The sequence below is a fragment of the Suricata suricatta genome, chromosome 11 (assembly GCF_006229205.1).
Source record: "Suricata suricatta isolate VVHF042 chromosome 11, meerkat_22Aug2017_6uvM2_HiC, whole genome shotgun sequence".
Classification (NCBI taxonomy): domain Eukaryota; kingdom Metazoa; phylum Chordata; class Mammalia; order Carnivora; family Herpestidae; genus Suricata; species Suricata suricatta.
Genome location: NC_043710.1, coordinates 93,335,742 through 93,358,027, shown reverse-complemented (window position 1 = coordinate 93,358,027; position 22,286 = coordinate 93,335,742). Strand labels below are relative to the sequence as shown.

At 45.2% G+C, this 22,286-nt stretch overlaps 2 protein-coding genes across 4 annotated transcripts in view; both read left to right on the top strand.

The window, feature by feature from the left end:
* Positions 1 to 4,975, top strand: part of POU2F3 (POU class 2 homeobox 3) — a 77,656-nt gene extending 72,681 nt beyond the window's left edge. The window contains exons 11-13 of the mRNA XM_029957601.1: positions 1,488 to 1,554; positions 2,711 to 2,843; positions 3,799 to 4,975. Of these exons, the coding sequence (XP_029813461.1) occupies positions 1,488 to 1,554; positions 2,711 to 2,843; positions 3,799 to 3,838 (240 nt within the window). The 3' untranslated portion in view covers positions 3,839 to 4,975. The remainder of the gene's footprint in view (positions 1 to 1,487; positions 1,555 to 2,710; positions 2,844 to 3,798) is intronic.
* Positions 4,976 to 11,733: 6,758 nt separating this feature from the next.
* Positions 11,734 to 19,841, top strand: TLCD5 (TLC domain containing 5). Of its 3 annotated transcripts, none has more exons than XM_029956900.1 (3): positions 11,734 to 11,941; positions 14,771 to 14,945; positions 16,601 to 19,841. In XM_029956900.1, exons 2-3 carry the CDS (start codon positions 14,858 to 14,860, stop codon positions 17,137 to 17,139), a joined length of 627 nt encoding a protein of 208 aa, XP_029812760.1. In that variant the 5' UTR covers positions 11,734 to 11,941; positions 14,771 to 14,857; the 3' UTR covers positions 17,140 to 19,841. The 3 variants fall into 3 exon arrangements, with proteins under 3 accessions (XP_029812760.1, XP_029812757.1, XP_029812758.1); XM_029956897.1 differs by having other exon boundaries at positions 14,746 to 14,945; XM_029956898.1 differs by having other exon boundaries at positions 11,734 to 11,955; positions 14,746 to 14,945.
* Positions 19,842 to 22,286: the final 2,445 nt, after the last annotated feature.

The following is a 22,286-nucleotide window of genomic DNA, read 5'->3' as shown; positions in this document are numbered from 1 at the left end:
GAAGCTGGTCAGAGTGACTAAACAGATTATTTATTTTCAAACAACAACAAATGTCTTGGGTGTGGCCGCAGGGAGGAGAGGAGAAGAGGGAGAGAAATCATTGATAACATCTCTTACCATGAGGCCCCACACCTGTCTCCACCCTTCGTAGGCCCCCAGCCTACTGAGGAGGCTCATTGTAAGAGGGCAGGTAAATGAAGACAGCAGGACCGGAGGTGATTAATTGGGAAACAAATGCATGCCGCATCCTGTTAGGATGAGCTGATCTGAGCTGGGGAGGGGAGGAATATCAAATCACAGCTCCCTGAGAACTTCCTTCCAATGTCCTTTGAAAACATTGCTTGGAGCTTCCCCTGTCGGCAGGAGAAGAATAAAGGAAAGGCAAGGTGTGCAGATTTCAGCTCAGACGAAGAGGTGACCAGTGTCCAGAGACAGTTGACAGCTTCCTTCGGGGAGGAAGGGAACTAATGCTTAACAAGCCAGGCATTGAGTTGGAAGCGTTATGGACATTATCTTATTAAATCTTAATTAAAAGGAAATAGAAGGGAGGTATTACCTCTGTTTCACGGATGAGAAAACCAAATCTCAGCGAAGTTAGGTAACTCGCCCAATGTCACATGGACAGTTACAGTACAGCCAAGTTCTCACCCCCAGATCTGTTGGGCCCTGAAGTCCATTCTTTCTATGGCATCCTGTTCTAGGTCATGCTAAGGCAGTCGCTCTTAAAGGAAGAGAGTCCTGAAGTGTAAGGAGGTTTAAACTGAATGATTGGAAGTCCCTTCCCAGTCTCAGAGTCGGCAATGCTGTGAGGTCACCAGGGCAAAACAAAACTTCAGCCCCTCCAGTTTGCTCGGGAGAATGGATGGTCCACTCAGACACCAGGCCAGGAAGCCTGAAAGAGGGTTGTGAGGGCTGGGCTCTGCTGCACTGAGCAAAGGGATCTCTTAGAAAAAAAGAACTAGTTTGTTCTCAGGATTCAAAGGTCTCTCATGATTTGCTCAATCCCTCTCCCCAACTCTTTTCTCCCCCTTTCAAACTGAGGGCTGAAGAGGGAGGGGGAGATGGGGAAGGGGGGGTGATGGTCATGGAGAGGGGCACTTGTGGGGAAGAGCACTGGGTGTTATATGGAAACCAACTTGGTAATAAACTATTAATAAAAAAAAATTGTGAGAAAAAAAGAACTAGGTGCTGGCTAGCCAACAGTGTCTGCTACAGCAGGGGGCAAGATCCCTTGTCAGGGGACACAGCATGTAGGGCAGGGCCCGGTGTCTGTGGGAGGGAGCTGGTGCCAGAACGGACCTGGAGCGGATGCTGTACGTGGTCTGGAGGTCCTCTTCTGGAAGCGGGGGACAGAGTGTAGGTTTGGAGCCAGGTGATCGGCACAGACGCTGAGTCCTGCTGTTTGCAGCCCAGCATCCTGGCAGAAGCACTCAAGATTGGAGAAGGGAGCAGACACAAGACATTTACAAGCTTCTGTTGCCTTTCAGGTCTCTCCCTCTGGGTCTCTAGGCCCCCTCTCTGTCCCTCCTGTCCACAACAGCATGTCCGGAACAGGTGAGCTTTACGATGGGGCTTCTGAATAACTCCAGAATTCCTTCAAATAATGGGAGGGTAGACCTGAAAGGTGACTAAGTCAGCATTCCTTAAATGTATTTCAGTGGCTATTAAAATCTGTGCTAGGAGAAGAAGGGTTCCATGATCACATAAGTTTGGGAAATGCTGAAGAAGCAAAGTTTAAAACAAGTGTTTGCTTTCTGTTTTAGCAGCCACCCTTTCTTAGCACCGGAGTGCATTTTACGTCCCTGAATGCGCTGTAGAGAAGGCAGGGTTTTTGAAACCTATATTCTGCAGCACTCTTTCTTATTTTTCAAAAAGTACCTATAGCCTTTCAAAGAACTAGGAAGGTGACCATGTGTCTGCGTGTGCCCAGGACAACCCCAGTGTCTGCCTCTTGTCCGCACATAATCCATCAATAGCACTGCTGCCCACTCTTCACGGTATCGTGGCTTGCTTGGATCATGAGATATCTGTCTCCTTATTCATAACTTGCCCTTTGGGACACCCAAAAAGGAGAATACAAATCTGTTTTTTTACAGAAGACAGAAATGAGTTTGAGGGGAGCGAAGCAAGATGCCACAGGCCAGAGATGCTTAGCAAATGGCCAGGGACCAGGCTTGGACCTCCTGAAATGGCCAGGGAATGAGGCTTGGACCTCCTGTCCTTTGGCTGTGCTCTTTCTAGGAGATACACACGTATCTTTCAGTGGAGACAGGAACACGAGAGGCTGACGATCTTTAATTGCGCCCTCAGATGTGCTTTCCCTCCTGTAGTCCCTTCCTTCTCTTTCCTCCTCTCCTCCTTTCCCAGCCTTCTTGTTCTTTTTCCCTTCCCGCCTCTCAGTCTGGGGCTACATATGCCCGGCCCAGGGTGTGTCCTGGAGTAGGATGATTTTGGCATCTGTCCTTTTGCATTTGGCAATTCTTGGACCTGCAGAACCAGCCACGCCACTCTCCAGGGCCAAGAAGAGCATTTATGATGAGGGCCCCTCTGGGGCCAGGTGTTGATACAGACCAGCAGGAGGTGGCCCATGGGTGGGAGGTGGGGAGGGGGCGGGAGTTCTTTGGGGACACACATTGGAAGGGCCAGGACAGGAGGCCCCAGGACCCAGCAGCATTATTTTCCCCTTGTTTTTGCCTCTCCTCGTCCTCAGTAACGTCATCCTGTTCCCCTGGGAACGACAGCGGGCCTTCGTCTCCTGGCTCCGGACTCCACGCCAACAGCCCCACTGCATCTCAAAATAACTCCAAAGCGGCAATGAGCGCCTCCAGTTTTAACTCTTCGGGGTAAGGTGGAGGAGAGGATACCGAGACATTCCAGCAGGGGCCAAAGGACCATGCAAGAAGCTGGATCCATCCTTCCAGAAAGAAAGCTTGCCACTTTCATGGAGAAGAGAGTTGGGGTGGCAGGGCGGAAACAGAGTACACAGCCAGGCTGGACTGTATCCCCAGGGAGTGGGCTTTTAAAGAGAAGCTTCGGCCTGTCAGCAGCCCTGGCAAGAAGCTGATGTCAACAACGCCAATATTTCTGTCCTCACTGGGAGGGTGGAAATTTCCAAGCACTCCTGTAAGAAAGGGCCAGGTTCTTCAGCGGGCTTAGGGGCGCTCCACTTCATGCCAGGAACCCTGCTCTTGGGGCATTCTGACATGAGCCAGAGCTGGCGGTATTGCTGATAGAATGAGAGAGGGAAGTATTGCACCCCCCTTCTCGGGTTCCCACCTGGGATGCAGCGAGGGAAGCCGCCCTTGGGGCCAGTCTGCTCTAAAAAGTATTCTCAGGGCAGGTGCTTTGAAAGATAGCTCTGGATTCAGAGCACAGCGGAGATTTGAAAGTTACGCAGTACCTTGTCAGAAGAGACGATTCCACTCGTCTAAACTCAGGCCATTCAGCAAGGCAGCCAGGTCTTACCGGCCAACATTATTGCACACACCAGATTTCCGGAGCTCCTCAACCGCTCCTGCAAAAAAAAAAAAAAAAAAAGGAGAAAAAAAATACAATGTACATGTTTTTACAGCATTTTGAGCTAGAATTCACATACTCTAAAATTTACCACTGAAAGTACAATCCGGTGGGTTTTAGTGTAGTCATAATGTTGCATAACTATCACCATAACCCAATTCTAGAACGTTTTCATCACCCAGGAGAGAAACCCTATACCTGTTAGCAGTCCCCACCCATTCTTGTCTTGCCTCAATCACACTAATGCCTTTTAGCATTGACTTGTTTTTTCCTTCCTTCCAGATCTTGGTATCGATGGAATCATCCCACCTACCTCCACTGAGACCAAAAAGTTTCTCCTAATCCACCTGGCCCTGTATTCCCCACTGGAAGGAAGGGAATCATGCCTTCTGTGTATGGACAGATTACTGTCAGAAGAGTGAAAGAGAATCCCCACTATCAACCCAAACTCTTGCTTCTTCAGGAGTAAGGACCTCCAGAGATCTAAACTGTGATTGAACCGTGTGCTGACTCCCAGGGCTCTTGAAACGTATGCCCTCCCCCCCTCACTGTTTACCTTTCCCACCTTCCTCCCTGTGATCCTATCTTCTAGTTCTAAATATTTCAGACAGCTTCACTGTGGCAGGAGTCTTTCAGAGAAAGGACATCTTGCCATTATTTTCTAACGTATCCATGAGCCTCCCGGGGATAGCCATATGCCTGGAGTGCCAAACAACCGGAAGGAGAGATGATGGTTTTGACTCCAAACTTAGCCACCACCTCTGAACTGATTCTGCAGTCTGTGAAAAGATTTGAATCTGATGTCTCCACCAAAGACTTGATGTTTTCTCTGCTCAGCAAATTTTTCTGACTGAATCTTCATTTCACCCCATTTTTTTCTTTAGCCCTGTCCCCTTTTCTGGAACTAAAATCCAGTCGTGATTGCCTTCTCCAGGTTCTCTCCTTTTTATAGAAGGCTGGGCCACCCCCAGTCTCTGGGCATGTGTCTCCGCCCACAGGTGCTCTTCTGTCTGCTCTCCCTGTCCCAGAGCTCAGGAATGCTTATTCCTTCTCTCCCTCCCTGTCCTTACCTCTGTCCTCTCTCCCTTCCCCCGGCTGCAGAAGAAAGAACACAAAAGCAAACACATAACGATTATGTTGGCAAAATACCTGTATATAGCCCTTTCTGGTTTTTGCAATGACGTTCTCTCCTTAATGTGGAATTTTCCAGCAAAATGTTTAACTCAGGTGTGAATTTTGAAGATATCTCTGTAATATTTTTTCTTCTTTTTAAAAAAAGAAAAAGAAAGGAAAAAAAATGCCAAAGTGTGAAATACTGTGCTAGCTTCCACAAGAGTTCCCACGTGGGCTGGGAATCTGTTGACTTCTCGGGAACATTTTCTCTAGTCTCCTTCTTTGTGGGCCAGTGTGTAGAGATGTAACATGAAGCCATTCCAGAGATGGTAACTTTTTTTTTTTAAAGACTGTATATCCAAGAAAATGTTGAGATTCAAAGGAATCTCTCTATTCCTAAATAAATTTGTATAGTTATGATATAAACGATTCCACTATTGATAAGAAGAGGTTTAGGTTATTGCGCTGTGTCTTTTGTTGAGGGGGGATGTGAGTGTATATGGTGAAATGAGATGGGGGAGCAATTGGCTGGCTCAGTAAGTAGAGTGGGCAACTCTTGATCACTCTTGAATAGTGAGTTCAAGCCCCACATGGGGCGTAGAGAGTGCTTAGAAAAATTGGTGCATAATGCCTAAAGATAACTACATTAATACAGGGCTTTGAAGAGTTCCGAGTTCTTACTCTTTCGGACAGAAGTACCTTGAGGGCAGAGTAGCAGGAGACTGTTTGTCTCATTTTGTAATGGGGGAAATTGTCAGGGCAGAACAGTAAGGGGGAGATATAAGGCCAAGTTGCCAGACCTAACAGGAGGAGCAGAGGCTGAAAAGCTCATATCCCAGATATCCTGAAGGTCAATTATCCAATATCCACACTGGAAAGCAATAGATCAGAAAAACAAAGCGTAATTCAACAATCAAATATATGTAGTTTTGGAAATGCACGGTGACTTTTGGTGAGGGGCTTCAGGAACAAGGAAGTTCTCCTGGTAGTTTTTCTTAGGTTAATAAAAATGTAAATAGTTACATTCCTGAGGTTGACACTGACCTGTGTGAAAGGGAAACCCTTCAGAACTGTAATGGCTGATGGGGGGAGGGGGGAGGGGGACAAAAGTTAGGATGAAACATTTGTTGCAAATAATATCCAAGTGGGGAATCTACATGTAAGTAATCAAGGCTTAACTGTTTCTGATGTTTGAATGGGTCTTATATTAAGACTAATCTTTCATGACATGAAGCTGGGGAAGAAAACCTATTGGTAGTACTTACTGTCTCAAGAAAAGATGCAGTTCGAAGTGGCTATGTATGCAGCAAAGAGACAGCAAGAGGAGCCTTCGGCACTAATTTAAGTATATAAAAGGGCCACTCTGCCACCCACGAGCCCATGTGTACATCCCTGTGCGTACCCACACAGGCGTGCATACACTCTGCGTACTCATGGGTGCCAGAGCTGACCCTTTCTGTGGCCCTCCTGGCTCCTGTGACATCTTGTTCAGGTGAGTACTGAGAGTTGATATTCTGCACTGTTCACAATGCTGGTTTTCATCCATTTCACCTTTAAAAAAAAACTTTAATTGTTTTTAGAGCAGTTTTAGATTTAGGTACAGAGATTTCCCATATATCCCTTCCGCCTCACCTGCATAGCCTCCCCCGTTAGCAACATCACTCATCAGAATGTATCACTTGTTTTTTTTTTTTTAACCAAGAATGAACCTACATTGACCCATAATAATCACACAAAGTTCATAGTTCATCATAGAGCTCTTTTTGTGTTGCACATGTTACGGGTTTGGACAAAAATATAATGATATACACCCATCATTGTAATATAATAATTTTCACTGCCCTGATTCTCTGTGCTTTACCTATTCATTTCTCTGTCCCCTATACCCTGGCAACCACTGATCTTTTTACTGTCTCTAATAGCTTTGCATTTTCCAGAAGGTCATATCATTGGGATCATAGTACATACCCTTTCGAGACTGGCTTCTTTGCTTAGTAGTGTACATTTAAAGTTCCTCCATGTCTTCATGGCTTGAGGGCTCATTTCCTTTTAGCGCTGAATAAATAATATTCTATTGTCTGGATACACCACAGTTTATTTATCGTTTCACCTACTGAAGGACATCTTGGTGGCATCCATGTTTTGGCAATTATGAGTAGAGCTGCAGGGTGCCTGAGTGGCTCAGTCGGTTAAGCCTCCAACTTGGACTCAGGTCATGATCTCATGTTAGAGCCCTGCATCGGGTTCTGTGCTAATAGCACAGAGCCTGCTTCAGATCCTCTGTCTCCCTATCTCTCCTCCCCTCCCCCGCTTGCACTCTTTCTTTCTCTCTCAAAAATAAATAAACATTATTTTAAAATTTTTTGGGGGGTGCCTGGGTGGCTCAGTCAGTTAAGTGTCTAACGTCAGCTCAGGTCATGATCTCATGCTCCCTGAGTTCAAGCCCCATGTTGGACTCTGTGCTGACAGCTCAGAGCCTGGAGCCTGCTTCAGGTTCTGCTGCCTCTCTCTCTGCCCCTCTCATGCTCATGCTCTGCTTCTCTCTGTCTCTTTATAATAAATAAACGTTCAAAAACAAATTTAAAGAATTTTAAAATATGAATAGAGCAGCTGTAAACATTTGTGTGCAGGGTCTTAGTGTGGACAGACGTTTTCAATACATTTGGGTAAACGGCAAGGATCACGATTGTTGGATCATATGGTAAAAGTGCATGTAGTTTGGTTGGAGACTTCCACACTGTCTCCCAACAGAACGTGGCTGCACCATTTTGCATTCTCCCCAAACAATGTGCGTGAGTTCCCGTTGCTCCATGACCTTGCCAGTATCCGGTCTTGTCTAGCGTTCTGGATCTTCGTCATTCTAATAGGTGTGTAATAGTACCTCAGTTAGCTTAATCTGCATTTTCCTGAGGACATAGGGTGTAGAGCATCTTTTCATGAGCTTCTTTGCCATCTGTATGTCTTCGGTGAGGGGTCTAGTGAGGTCTTTGGCCGACTTTTTCATCAGGTTATGTGTTTTCTTATTGTTGAGTTTCAGGAGCTCTTTGTATTTTTGCTAACAGCCATTTATCAGATGTGTCTTTTGCAAATATCTTCTCCCAGTGTGTGACTCGTCTTCGAATTCTTGTGATATTTGTCTTTTTTCAGAGCAGAAGATTTTAATTTTAATGAAGTCCAGCTTACCAATTATTTCTGTCCTAGGTTGTGCCTTTGTTGTTGTGTCTAAAAAGGCATCGCCATGCCCAGGGGCATCTAGGGTTTCTTCATCTAAGTGTTTCCTTCCTGAAATTTTACAGTTTTGCATTTTACATGTATGTCTATGATCCATGTTGAGTTCATTTTTGTGGAAGGTGTGAGGTCTGCATCCAGATGCATTTTTTTTTCTTTGCACATGTATATTCGGCAGTTCGGGTACCGTGGGTTAAAGACACCATCCTTTCTCCATTGCGTTGCCTTAGCTCCTTTGACAAAGATCCGTTGACTCCATTTATGGGGGTTTCTTTCTGGGCTCTCTATTTGAGCACAGTTTTTATGAAAGAAATACAGAATTGCAGCCTAACTGCTCAGCCTCCAGTAGGTTCCACTGTCCATTGTCTTGGATAATTGTTCAGCAGAGCCAAACCCTGAAAGCAGGCACTGATTTGCCTTTCAGAGCTGCGTGATCCCCTAAAATCCTGGTGAAGTTCAACCAAAGCTTGGTTAGCTTCTTCAGTAGCTAATTGGGCACAAGAGAATCGAAGGTCACAATCCTGTTGTCCAGGGAGAAAGAAAGAGAAGAACTGCGCCTGCTACTTTTCATATTTTCATACTTCAAGTTTTAATTGACTTAAGATTGGTGGACCCTGCTGTGGTCCCTAATTCTAAGGACTTTTGGTGCGATTTAGAGAATGAGCTTAGCTTCAGGATTCAAGTGAGGAATCCTGCCCTGAGCCCCCAGTTTTTGAGGGTCAGTGCCTCTCCTTCCCGTGCACTGTGCGTATGCCTGTCATAGCTCATGTACTGTATTTGCTGACTCTTCTTCTTCTGGACTGTGGGGGGCTCTCATAGCTGAGTCTGTCTCTGTTTCTCTCTATGCCCATGACTAACACTGTGCCTGGTACATAATGGACAATTAAGATTTTTGAAAATTAAATTTAACTTCTAAATAACTTCTAATGCCCTTCATTGAGGTCTGGAGCTGTGAATACTGAATAGCATAGTACACGTCTGTAGGGGATTCTAGTCAAGTGCGGAGCCACACTGCCTGGGTTCATACTCAAATCTACCTCCCACTAATCATGTCACCTTGAGCAAGTCCTTGATTGCACGTGCCTTAGTTTCTCATCTATAAAATGGGGATAACAATAGTAGCCATCTCATAGGGTTGTGAGAAATGACTAGTTAATATTTGTAATGTGCTTGGCACAATGCTGGATACATTAATAAGTGTCTGCTTTTATTATGATTATAAACACAATTATTGTAATTATTATTTGAATAAATTGGTGGAGAGCTTCCAGAAGTTTTGCAGGGGGTGGGGGGATACCACTGTTGATGGATACCTGATCTGGTAGAACAAGCATTGTGGCCAAAGATATATCAATTAGTAAATACAATTCCAGGTAATGACGCTTGAACCTGGACTATCAATTACCCTAGGAAAAAGGCTCCATTGGAAGAACGGGTACCTTTCCTTATCCCCTCAGCCTTTAGACCCCTGAAGCCTTTTAACACTCTGTTCTTTCCTGGAAGATGGTGGCAGTAAGAAGGTAGTTCCAAATGCAGATACTAGAATAAGAAGAGGGGCACCTGGCTGGCTCAGTAGGAAGAGTATATAACTTTCTTTAAAAATGTTTATTATTTTGAGAGAGAAGGGGGCGAGGGGAAGGGCGGAAAGAGAGGTAGAGAGAGAATGCCAAGCAGGCTCTGTACTAACAGTGCTCGATAGAGATGAAGAACTCGATCTCATGAACGGTGAGTTCATGAACTGAGCTGAAGTCAAGTTGGACACTTAATCGACTGAGCCACTAAGATGCCCTGAAAGCTCTCAGGGTTGTGAGTTCAAGCCCTACATTGGGTGTACAGATTACTCAGATGAGTAAAACTTAGAAGAAAGAAGAACGGAGGAGGAGGAGGAGGAGAGGATGAAGAAGGAGAAAACACTGCAGTGATTGTAAGCAAATGGGGAAAAGTCGAGATCTGCCTACTATCCATTTAGTGAAATGGATCCCTCCCTGTTCTCTTTCACCAGGTTCTCATTACATCTTATCTGGTCTGTTCCAACCCACTCAAAACAAACTGTCTTCTCCAGTTCATCTTATAGTGCTTTTAGTTGAGTGTATAGCAGTGATTCTCAACTTTGGCTACACATTGGAATCACCAGGGGAACTTTAAAAAAGATGCTGATTTACTTTGGGGTGCGGCCTGGGCTCTGAGATTTTAAAAAGCTCCTCAAATGATTTTATTTTGCTGTTAAGGTTGAGAACCAATGCTCAACTGTGCATACAAATCACTGGGAACCTTGTTAGCATCCAGTTCTGCATGCTGGGGTTCAGTAGGTCTGGGCTTATGGTCTGAGATTCTGTGTTTCTAAAAAACTCAGCAGATGCAGTTTGTGCTGGGCTAGGGGCCACACTTTGAGTAGCAAGGGCTTGATAAAATTATTCCCTTGCCTAATAACATCATAGACTTCTTGTTATCCACCTAATAAGATGCCTCACCCTGTCATCTCAGGCTGGCATCAGAGTCATTTAAGGCTCTCTGACAGCAGTGGTTCTTAAATGTGACTAATATCTGAATGACCCATGGGAAAGTTTTAAAAGATATATTCCTAAATCCCACACTAAGCCAACTAAATTGTACTTTTCAAGGTACAGCCGACAAGGGTATTTTGAAAACACTTCCCAAGTGGTATAGGAGATCAATAAGGTTTAGGAGGCACCGTATGCTTCTAGTCCACTTGTCCAGACTCATTTCCCATTCATTCAACCAGCAAACATCTATTGCACCTGCCTCCTACCAGGTATTAGAAAAACAAAGATGAAAACAGTTTGATCCTTACTCAGGAGAGATTGGCAAGATAAATGCCAAAAGTAGATTATTAACTACTCCCTGGCTGTGGTGTAAATGTTCACACGTCTGCCTGTCGTCTTCTCTTTTTAAGACTGTCTGGGCCCATTGTCACCCATCCTGATAAACCAAACTACATGCCCTCTTTACCCTGTTTGAGCCTCCATACTAGTTTGGTCATCTCTTCCAACTTACTTCCCTTGGTATTAAAATAGATCTCAGAGAGGAGACAGGATTTACCCAAAGCGTCATAACAACAACAATTAACATTTATATAGAGGCTTCCTTGAGCCTGTCATTGTTCTAAGCGCTTTACACAGTGTGTAAGAGTCTCACAATAGCTTTATTAGATAGCAATTACTATCCCCTTTCTATGTTTGAGAAAAGGGAGGCACAGAAACATTAATTTGCCCAACGACACAGAGTCAGTAACCAAGCTGGTTTTATTTATTTTTTAACAAAAATTTTAATGTTTATTTATTGTTTTGAGAGTGAGCTCAGGCACAAGTGGGGCGGAAAGGAGGTGACAGAGGATCCAAAGGGGGCTCTGCGCTCAAAGCAGCGAGCCCGGATAGGGGGATGGGGGGATATGAAGCGCCAACTGGGGAACTGCAAGTTCACGACCTGAGCCCGGGTGGGAGGCACAATCAACTGAGCCACCTAGGTGCCCCAAGCCGGGTTTATTTTGAAGCCTTATACTCTACTGCCAAATTGGTGCCAGGGCTGCAACGAAAAGGAATCAACTTCTAATTCCCAGGCCTGAGCACTTTCCTGGCAAATTAACTGTGTGCTTGTTTCACAACTGAGATTCAAGCGTGAGGGCAGCGACTCAGTCTTGCATCTCCCAGAGCGCCTAGTAGGGATGCGAGCCCTCAGCAGGTGCTCCACCACTGGTTATTGGATGGGCTGTCCAAATGTTGGGGGGGGGCGGTAATTACTGAAACAAACAAACAACAACACGCAAACATGGGCAACAGCCTGCAGGTCTCACGTGACCACTAGGTCACACACTGCTATCCGTCCCCCCCCCCCCGGGCCAACCCCCCTAGCCCTGAACGAAGGAGGAGGACCCTCCCGCTCCCTTCACGGACGTCCCCCGTCCAGCTCGGGTTCTGCGCTCCGTCCTCCCAGCCACAAGGTGCCCCCAGACCCCCGGCTTCTCTTCCGCCGCCGCCAGAGCCTCGTTCTCTTTCCCTCTATCCGCCGCTTCCTGCTCCGGGGATCCGCGCTCGAGATCTTGGGCCCAGGCGCCCGAGGCTTCCCGGTACGCTCGGCCAGGTAACAGCGCGGCGCGAACCGTCCGGCTCCGGGCCCCCAGGCTGGACTCGAGCCGCTGGAGGCCCGGCCCCTTTGGGGGTGGGGGGCCGGGCAGACGGTCCGGCCTGGCCGCCGAGGGGTAGGGGGTGGTGGTCCTCCTGCCTCCGGGCGCAGGAGGCCTTGCTGCACCAGGCTCGGGTCACCCGCGGGATGCCCGTACAGCGGCGTAGGTGCGCGCAGCCGGGCGTGGCCCGGTCCGAGGGCGCGTCCGAGGGAGATGCGCTGGTCGCGGAGCTTGCGGGGCGCGGGGGTTGCAGCTCGCCCCAGCCACGCCTGCTCCGCCGCCGCCAGCTTGGTGGGCCCGCCCAGCGCTCCTCCTCCGAATGTGGCCCCAGGACGGGAGGATCGGGGACCGGGACCCTGGAATTCTGAGCCGGATCGGCCATCTCAATACCCTTCCTTTCCTTTACCCAAGTGAAAAACCGAAATCCAGAGATGGACTGACTTTCCCAAGGTCACAGACTTGTATCTGCCATTTACAAATGTCTATTCTTTTAATTGTTTGTAAATAGACTACTGTTTCCTCTGTTCTGCCAGGGAATTAGGATTCAGGGAAGAGGACTCTAAAAATACTAATCAGCAGATCCAAATGAGCTGATCCGCATTACTGGCCGGTGACCCTGGCATTCAGAAGGAAATAAGCGAGGACGGTTCTTTTCACTCTGGGTACTTTGTATTTCTGGCCCTTGCTCCGAAAATTGGCCTAGATGCTTTACAAAATTTATCTCAGAACTCCTTGTCAGAACTGGGCCGGATTAGAGTTTTCAATCCTCTTTTCTTCTCTCTCTCTCTCTTTTTCCTTTTTCTCTTTCTCCTCTCTTTCTAAATTTTCTTTTCTTTCTTTCTTTCTTTTTTTTTTTTAACGGAGGCTCAAGAGGTGAAAGTGATTTTCCCACTCTTTTATGGCTAGTTAGGGGCACACAGAATTGGAACTCAGGTCTGATTGACACCTACTGTTCTCTTGAATAGAAATCTGATTTCATATGAAGGGAGTGCAGAACTTGACCTTCATAAAGCCCTCCCTGGATAGCATTCTTGGGAGGGGCTGGTGTACTGAAGTGTTGGTCCTCAGATATTATTTCACTTGTCAGAATAGGGTTAAGCAATAAGTGTAGCCATGCAGAAAATTCCTGTAGAGATGAGACAGATACTTGAAATACTTCTGACTTTTTTATTTGTACTTTTAAAAGACAAGCTAACAGATATTAATATCTTGGTTACTTGAAGATTTTAGTCTTCTATGACTAGATTGACTCAGTTATAGTCATTCTTGGCCTGATATATTTGTCATCAGTAGAAATTTCAAAATGTAGTTTTCTGACTTTATGTTTAACTAAATAATTGCCTTAAAGATATTTTTCTGTCTCAATAAAAACTTCCCACTTGTGTCTCCAAATCCCTCTGCTTTCCTCTTGGTTAGTCTTTGAGTTGGATTTCAGAACTGAATCGAACTAGGATTGTTTTCTCTTCCAAAATATCTAAACTCTGATTAGTTCTGTGTTTAGGGTTACCTCAGGTTTCCATTTTAACTGATAAACCTGTGACTTAAATCCAAATTTCAATTGAGTTTAGTATCAGCTTCAAACCACATTAAACTGCTACATGTCATATGACCTCTAGCAGAAACCACAGGTAGTAGTACTGTTTTTTTCACCAGAGCTTCTTATTGGAGTTTTGAAACATGAACACATTATCTAATGGGTGTACAGGTGCACTCCTGTATCATCGTTCAAGGTCAGTCATCACTGGCAGATTATTGACATGACATGTACTCACCCTTTAAAAATTTTTTTAGTGTTTATTTATTTTAGAGAGAGAGCGCGTGAGTCGGGGAGGAACAGAGAGAGGGAGACACAGAATCTGAAGCAGGCTCCAGGCTCTGAGCTGTCAGCACAGAGCCAGATGCGGGGCTCAAACCCACAAACCATGAGATCATGACCTGAGCCCGAGTCCCATGGTTTAACCGACTGAGCCACCCAGATGACCCTTGACTTGTACTCATCCTAACAACACATTGTATTAGGCAATCTACTAACTCAGAATGCAGTTACTGTTTTTCAGTTTTTAGTGTTTACCAGTTACCTCTGAGGAATGTGGAATTAGAACTACAGCCATACTTTATTAACCATTTTTTAAAGTTTATTTATTTATTTTGAGAGAGACAGACGGTGTGAGCTGGGGAGGAGCAGAGAAAGTGGGGTGGGGGTGGAGAGACAGAATCCCAAGCAGGCTCTCTGCTGCTAGCACAGAGCCAGTGGGGCTCAAACTCATGAAACTGTGAAATCATGACCTGAGCCCAAACCAGGAGTTGGATGCTTAACTGACTGAGCCACCCGGGCGCCACTCCAGTCATGCTTTAATGGAAGATTCTCTGTCGTGGGGCGCCTAGGTGGCTCAGTCAGTTAGGTATCCGACTTCGGTTCAGTTTTTGATCTCAGGGTTTGTGAGTTCGAGCCCCGTATCTGGGTCTGTGCTGACAGCTCAGAGCCTGGAGCCTGCTTTGGATTCTGTGTCCCACTCTCTCTCTGCCCTCCCCCACCCATTCTCTCTCTCTCTCTCTCTCAGAAATGAATAAACATTTAAAAAAATGTAAAAAATAAGATTCTCAACTGTGTAGATAAGGAAGTATTTCAGTGAAGGCAATGCTTTGTCCTATCCTGTAGTAGAAATGAAGATTATATTCACCTTGAGCCAGTGCTGTTTGCTTAGGGTATATCCTTTGTTTTTCTGGTTTTGGTCTTTTCATCCTAGGATGGCACTAGCTCTGTGTCCGCAGGTGCTGTGCAGCCTGGGGGGCTGGCTGTCGCTCTACATTTCCTTCTGCCGCCTGAATAAGCACCGAAGCTACGAGTGGAGCTGCCGGATGGTTACCTTCACCCACGGAGTCCTCTCCATAGGCCTCTCAGCGTATATTGGCTTCATTGATGGCCCCTGGCCTTTTACCCACCCAGGTAGGGGGAGTGGTTAGGGGATTTTCCCTAACGGATTATATAATTTGAGGGGAGTCTTGGAAGGATGGGACATTTTCACAGAATGTATACAATAGGGAAGAGTGATTACCATTATAATTTGTATTGGGAGACTTCATTTTTAACTCTGAATCTGCATGTGTCCCTATTTCTGCTTTTCATAATTCTTTACCTTTAAAACAAATTTTAAATGCCTGTTATATTGTAACCCACGGAAATGTATGAAACATAAAGCCAATATCCACATCTTCCACCAAACCCCCAAACAGACACAAATGGACTGTATTACACGTACTTTTTGATAACCTGCAATTGTTACTTGATTGCATAGTCAAAGGATATCTATATAGATTTTTTTTAATCCTCTTAATTGTGATATAATGTTGTGTTGTGTGCATACACCATCATTTATTTAACTCATGTCTCATGATTTGGGGCACTTATATTGATTTTTAAGCTGCTAGACATCCAAGTATTACTGCCTTAGAATAAAAAAGTTGTATTTCCTTGAATTAGTTTGCTGGGGCTGCCATAACAAAACGCCAGAGACCAGGAAGCACAGACAACAGAAACTTATTTATTTACAGTTCTGCAGGCTAGAAGTCCAAGGCCAAATTGTTGGCTGATTTGGTTTCTTCTAAGGCTTCATTCTCTTGCTTGCAGGTGGCTTCTTTCTTGCCGTGTCTTCATGTGGTCTTCTGTTTGGCTGTGTTCGTGTTCTGATTTCCTTATTTTATAAGAACACCAGCCATATAGGATTAGAGCTCACTTTAACAACCTCATTTTAACTGAATTACCTCTTTAAAGGCCCAGTCTCCGAGAACAGTCACATTCTGAGAAATTGGGGGTTAGGGTTTCAACATATGAATTTGCAAGGGACAATTCAGTCCAGAAATCCCCTAGGATATGATTTTTTTTTTAATTCCTTAGTTTCTTTTTTTTTTATTTCCTTAAATTTCTATATTGAGCTTCTGAGTTTTTACCCAAACTGTCAGACTGATATGAAAGAGGCTATTAAGCTTTGTGTCTTATATGAAGGTTTCAAATAGATTTCAACATGTCTTGTCCTTGTACTCAATTTTCTTAAGCTGGGAACACACTAACTTCTGGGGTTCTTTCCAAGACCTGCTTTCAAGAAGGGTCAGGGCCACCAGTGTCCAACAATCTAACCCATTAAGCTAAGAAATTAATCCGACATCCAGGGCAGAGTAACTAAAAGAGTCTGGAAACAGACCTTTAAAGCTGGTTAAACAAACGCATAAAATAAAAAGAAGAAGAAGAAAAGCAAGGAACTGTAGGATTTTAATTGAAAGAACAAAATAACCAAGTTTTATGCTGCTCCATAGAGAGGACACTGGGATAATGGCTGTTGCTCAGATCACTCACTGAGGTCTGATTCATCACATCCAGCATTTGCTGGACCTGCCCCATTATTTGGTTTGATAAAGACCAAGGTTTTAGACTTTAGTTTTGGTTGTCATTAAAATGCATGTGCCTGCCTTTGATTTTGCTTTCAGTGATTCTACTGATCATCATGGCCCTGTTGTGGGAGACAACACCATAGGACCCCTGTGCAAGGTCACTGTTCTTATGCAACTCTTGGTCACTCAGTCTGCTTCTGTCTCGGTTTATTTCAGGCTCACCCAATACACCTCTCCAAGTGCACGTACTGTGTCTCACCTTGGGCTACTTCATCTTCGACTTGGGCTGGTGCATCTATTTCCAGTCTGAGGGGGCCCTGATGCTGGCTCACCACACCCTGAGTATTTTGGGCATCATCATGGCCCTGGTGCTTGGAGAATCAGGCACAGAGGTCAACGCGGTCCTCTTTGGAAGTGAGATTACCAACCCCTTGCTGCAGATGCGCTGGTTCCTCCGAGAAACAGGGCACTACCACAGTTTCACTGGAGATGTGGTGGACTTCCTCTTTGTGGCTCTGTTCACCGGCGTGAGGATTGGTGTCGGAGCTCGCCTCCTTTTCTGTGAAATGGTCTCCCCCAAGCCCAAGTGGTTTGTGAAGGTTGGGGGAGTCGCGATGTATGCTGTGTCTTGGTGTTTCATGGTTAGCATCTGGCGCTTTGCGTGGAGGAAAAGCATCAAGAAGTACCACGCCTGGAGAAGCAGGCGGAGCGAGGAGTGGCAGCTGAAATGTAATGGACATCTCAAAACGAGCTAGCCAAGCCTTCCTCCAGATGACAGATTGGGCTAGTCAGCCACAGGACCCAGGTTGGAGATATGGCTGTTAGAGAATCATGCTTATAACAAACTTAGGTTTCAAAAAAGGGCTAAATGTATCAGACCGTTTGGTCGATTGTTGAGTGGAGCCTATGCCAGTATTAAAACACTAATGTCACAGTTGTAGAAAGTGAGACTACTCAGTGGTAGTTGTGAATAAGTCAGAGCTGTGAGGTGGGCACAGCTGCCTTCCTTTGTGTTCGTGGTGTCCCTGGGTCCTCTCGTCTCTGGGATACTGGGTGGTTAGACAGCTCAGGAAGGAATTTGAGAATCTCTTCGAGAATTGACTGCTTAAACAAACCCTTATTCCTGCTTTCTGTAGCAATTTAAATAAGTCACCCCATTCACTGTAAAGTGAGGGACTTCTAGGTAGATGCACGTCAGGCATTCCGAGCATTGGATCAGGGAATGGGATGTGCTTAGACAAAGGGAAACGATAAGAGAAGTGATCCTAAGCCAACTGGCAAGGGTCCCCCAAGACACCACCTAGGTTTGGTGCTTTGCTAAGGAGACTCACATGACTCCGAATGTAGTCCCAACTCCTAGCTGTGACCAGTTACAGCGAAAGGATACAAAGAAAGGGCAGCAAAGGGAAAAGGTGCCTGGGGCAGAGTTCAGGAAAAACCAGGCCCAAGCTTCCAGAGTCCTCTCCCATTGGGATCCCCGAGCATGCACTGAATTCCTCTAGCATCAGTTTGTGGCGATGTGTGGAGAATGTCCAGTGAGGAAGCTCATTAGATGCTCAATGTGCATGTTTTATTATTGGGGGTCATGCAGGCAGCCATTGCCTGGCATGTAGCAGAATTCCTGACTCTCAGAAGGAAAGCAGGTGTTCAGCATAATCTGTATTGTTTGCACAGTGTAGGCACCATGAGCCAGTCTCATCAGTTAATGAAGGGAGCCCTCCTGAAATCTAAGTTCCCAGATGCCAGCCAAGGGCCAGCTTTGTAAGGAGGCCTTTCCAAGGACAGGAGTTCAGGCTTGCTCTGTTAACTCTTTTTTGCACAAAAACCAAGGAGCTCGGGCTTCGATGAGAGATGAATGAGGTGTGGGCAGATTTACCGAGTCCTGTTGTACGGGTTCTGCCCTACCGGGAAAATGATGCCAATTCTCAGGGCTTTTGTGCATTAATCTCCCAGGCATGAGAGGCTGTGACTGAATTCCATAGGGATTTAGCATGTGGATTCCACCGTGCCTGAGGTGGCAGTTCAGGTTTCAGCCCTGCTATCCGTACTGCAAACCAGAACCAAAGAGTAAAGTGCGCTGGCCTCACGGTACTGAGTCTAATTTTTTTTTAAATTTCATATACTTTCCCTTTAGCCCTTTACTGCTTTTTCTCTGAAAAAGGTGCCACTCTCTATGAATAAAATCTACTGACGAGGCCAGTCCTAGAAGGAAACAAAAAAAAATCTTTCTTCGTGCCATAGTCTCTCATCTCCCCCAGGAAAAGCAAGAATGTCAGCTTAGAATGAGAGACTAGGAATCAAGACTTTCTGGGCTCTTTTAGCTAATTTTGCCACTCTCTTGCCAGATCATGTGGGTAGGTCACTTAAGTTCTCTCTCTCGGTTTAAACTTTGTGAATGAGTGTATTTCACAGTGACACTGTGGCATCTTACTAAGGGAGGTCTTTAATGTAGGACTTTTATGGGGAAAAGGATGATTTATTTATTTGTTTATTTATTTATTTATTTGCTTTTTATTTATTTATTGGACTATGTTATTTAGACCCCTGGGGATTGATTCACTTAATTGGTGAGCAAATGTGTGGGGCTATGGAAGTCTAAGCCTAGGTCAGTAGGAAGTCTCTCTGCCCATTCTGTGGTCACCGGTCATACGAACCTAACAGAGTGATCTTGAAAATGGCTGTCATGGCCCAGGCATGGCGGAGTGGTGAAACAGCATGACGTCATCATTGATCTGGAAAAGGCAACTTTCAAAGCATGTTAGCAGTGGGTCTTTTAAAATGACTGTCATTTGGTTAACGAGTTTTTTGCTGCATGTGGAACTAATCTGACAGTAGCATCTCCATCTTTTTTCCCCTGTGGTCAGTACCCCCGGAATACTGGTGAGCTTCTTTACAGCAACACTGTGGTCAGAGTTGGATGTTGGGGAATGCTGATTTTAGCAAAAGCCCAGTGAGAAAGAGTGGCTTGGCGCAGGAGCTTAAAAAAAGAAAAAGCTGGCTCTTGAATTTTGGCACAGTGCTACCTGTTCCATACCAGACAAATGAATAGGCTTAATCTGGTACCAGTTTTTTCTCTTTACTCCTCAGAAGTGAGGGGATTGCAGACCTTGCTCTTTTAGGGGTATTCCTGGCAATGTACACAGGTTTCTTTTGGATTTTGAATAACCTAAATAATGAGGGAAGAAAAATTGTTTTAACTAGTAACTCTGATGCTTTAATTTTGTCCCTGACACAAAAGTGGGAAATGAAGGTGACTCAGCAGTTAAGACGCTGTTTTGACATCACAGATAAACGAAGGGCTAATTAACACGGAGTGTGATCAGACAAAATGAAGTATTTTATTCATTTGCATTTGGATTACTATGTAATAATTCCTAACAGTGCTCAAGAAAGATTTATATTTCAATAAGATTTGTACTAAATTTTATAAAAATAAACACATTTTTATCAACCCAGAGTCTGCCTTTATATCTTTGGTGTAATTTTGCCAAGAAGTAAAAAAAAAAAAAATTGGCATGTAGAAATGTTGACCCATATTTATGATTATCTGTGAAATACCTCTAATCTCTTAACCATCAACCATTCCTCATACTGTTTACTTTTCGGGGTAGCAATCTACATACAGAGTACAGAAAACAGTTTGCCAAAGAGAGAGGAAGAACTTCATTTCTTTGCCACATGTTTGGGCAGTTGCCTTGAAAATGATGTTGAGTGGGCTCTATGAAGATAAGGACCCTCAGCTGTCTTCAGAACTGTACTTCCAATGCGTAGAACACAGTTAGATGCATAGTAGGTGCTCAATAAACATTGAAAGAAGAATGGATGAGAATGTAGTTTAGGAGAGCCACCCTCCCACGCACACGCCCCCCCCCCACTTCAAAGAGCATGCATGGATTGTGTCACCAGTGTCATTTTTTTAGGTAAGGGACTAATGACCATGGGGAGCATGTTCCACCTAGATTGGTGTGACTCTTCCGAAGGCATTCTATAGTTAGAGCCTTTAGAACAGTCTAGAGCTACCCACAGTTCTAAAGAGGCTTTCAGGGATGTTTTTACCATAAGAGCTTTGTGGGTGAACATAGAGATTTTCATCGTTGAAGCAAATAGTTCTGGAATGAATAACCACTGGCTTAATTAAATCCTTTGCTTACCATCTTCTGAAGGTTTCCCACAGCAAATGCCTTCTTTGCTCACAGCTAGAACTTTGGGTCTGTTTAAGTTTGGAAAGATCTTGAAAGCAGCCTGCCAAGAGGTTTTGTATGCAAGGAAGAGAAGGTGAATTAGGAAACTTTCCAGTTTGTTTTGTTCCTGAAGCTCAAGTAGTGAGGCATTCTTGAAGGAAAGATGAGAACTCATTTTTTAAATGCATGATTTGATGAGTCATTGGGTCCAATTAATTTCATACCTACCCTGCAAATGATTAGGATTTGGCAAAATGATATTTAATATGTTTAAGAAAGATACAGGTTTGGGGATGAGGTTTGCATGTTGGTCATTTTATATAGATGGCTAGAGTTCTTTCCAGTTATATGCAAAAATATATGCAATTTAATGAAAAGAGTTCTCAGGGTAGAATTATCCTGGGGTACACCAGCAGGTGGCAATGTGTCCTGGTCTGATCATTAGGAAAGTGGCTTGGAACCTTAATCGGCTGCTATTCTTTCCCAAAATAAACATTACAAAATTAGCTGGCTGTGCCCTGAAAACATAAAAAAAAAAATCAAGCAATAAAGAGTCATCTTTGGCCTCTGTTTATCTTTTCCTTTTTTACCCCATTCTAACGTCAGCCTTAGCTCATGCATCTATTCATGGATAATGATCTTATGAACCGTTGCAGGTCGACTTTTAGAAATAGCATCCTTAAGAGGTGATTGTTTCCCCTCTCCACATCCACCCTTTATTAAATTTGCTTTATCACAGAAAGGCTGAAGACACTCACCCACCAATGCAGGTTTGAACTCATTAGGTCTTAAAACAGTTAAAAGGGCAGCCACTTTCGATGCTGGCAGGCGGAACTGAACCATATTGTATGTGTTACTTAAATTTTTGCTACACTGTTATTATGCAATCATAAAACTAGATGGATATCTAAATGTACCCGGTAGAAAAAAAATAAGCCCTCCCTCCCCAAATATTTGGGCACTCTTCGGAGAGAACTGCAATGCTTTCTACTAGATAAAAGCACTTTATTTGCTATTCCCATTTCTCTCCACAGAAAGCCTGTGAAGTCGCTGTGGAAAGCACCATGCTTTCTCCATTTGGCAAATCATACATTTCACTTTGCCAAGGCAGAAGCAGCCTAAAAGCAATATTATACCAAGAAATCCTGGCTCCAATTCCCATACTCTCATTTACCCCCAGACCTACGCACCACCGTCCTCTCACTTTACCCTGGCAGCCAGGATTTGTGAGCCGCGGCCCCCGTCCTGGGACGGGGCCAGCAGGTGCCCCAGGTGAGCGGCCAAGGTCAAACCCTCTCTCTTTGCAGGGGTTTGCTGCAGGAGAGAGGGATGGTGTCCTGGCGTGTGTACCTGAGTTCGCTTCCAGCAGTGACAAGCAGTCGTTACGTGTTATCAGAAAATAAAAACAAGTACATTCCATTAAGGAATAAACGTTTCCAGGGCAAGGGGGCGGGTGATGCCTCTCATCCCGGACGCCTCAGCGCGGGTGGAGTGCTCTTTGGTGGTCTCGGGGTAAAGCCGAGTTAGTACAAGCTAGACTCCAGAGTACAGCTCTCCGGTGTTCCCGGGGCCCTTGGGGCGACGCTGGGTCGGTGGGTGGGACTCCCAGGGTCCGCCGGTTCCCACCTCCCTCCGCCCCGCAGAACTACTTTTTCGCTCCCCCAAGCAGGACTCCGGCGGAGGCGTCCGCGCGGCTCTGGCGCGCGGTAGACGGCGGGGGA

Bases quoted from the DNA above. Each gene is read 5' to 3' on its own strand.
- TLCD5 (XM_029956897.1), top strand. From the start codon at position 14,747: ATGGCACTAGCTCTGTGTCCGCAGGTGCTGTGCAGCCTGGGGGGCTGG. The intron at 14,946-16,600 runs GTAGGGGGAGTG...GGTTTATTTCAG, and splicing joins CTGGCCTTTTACCCACCCAG to GCTCACCCAATACACCTCTC.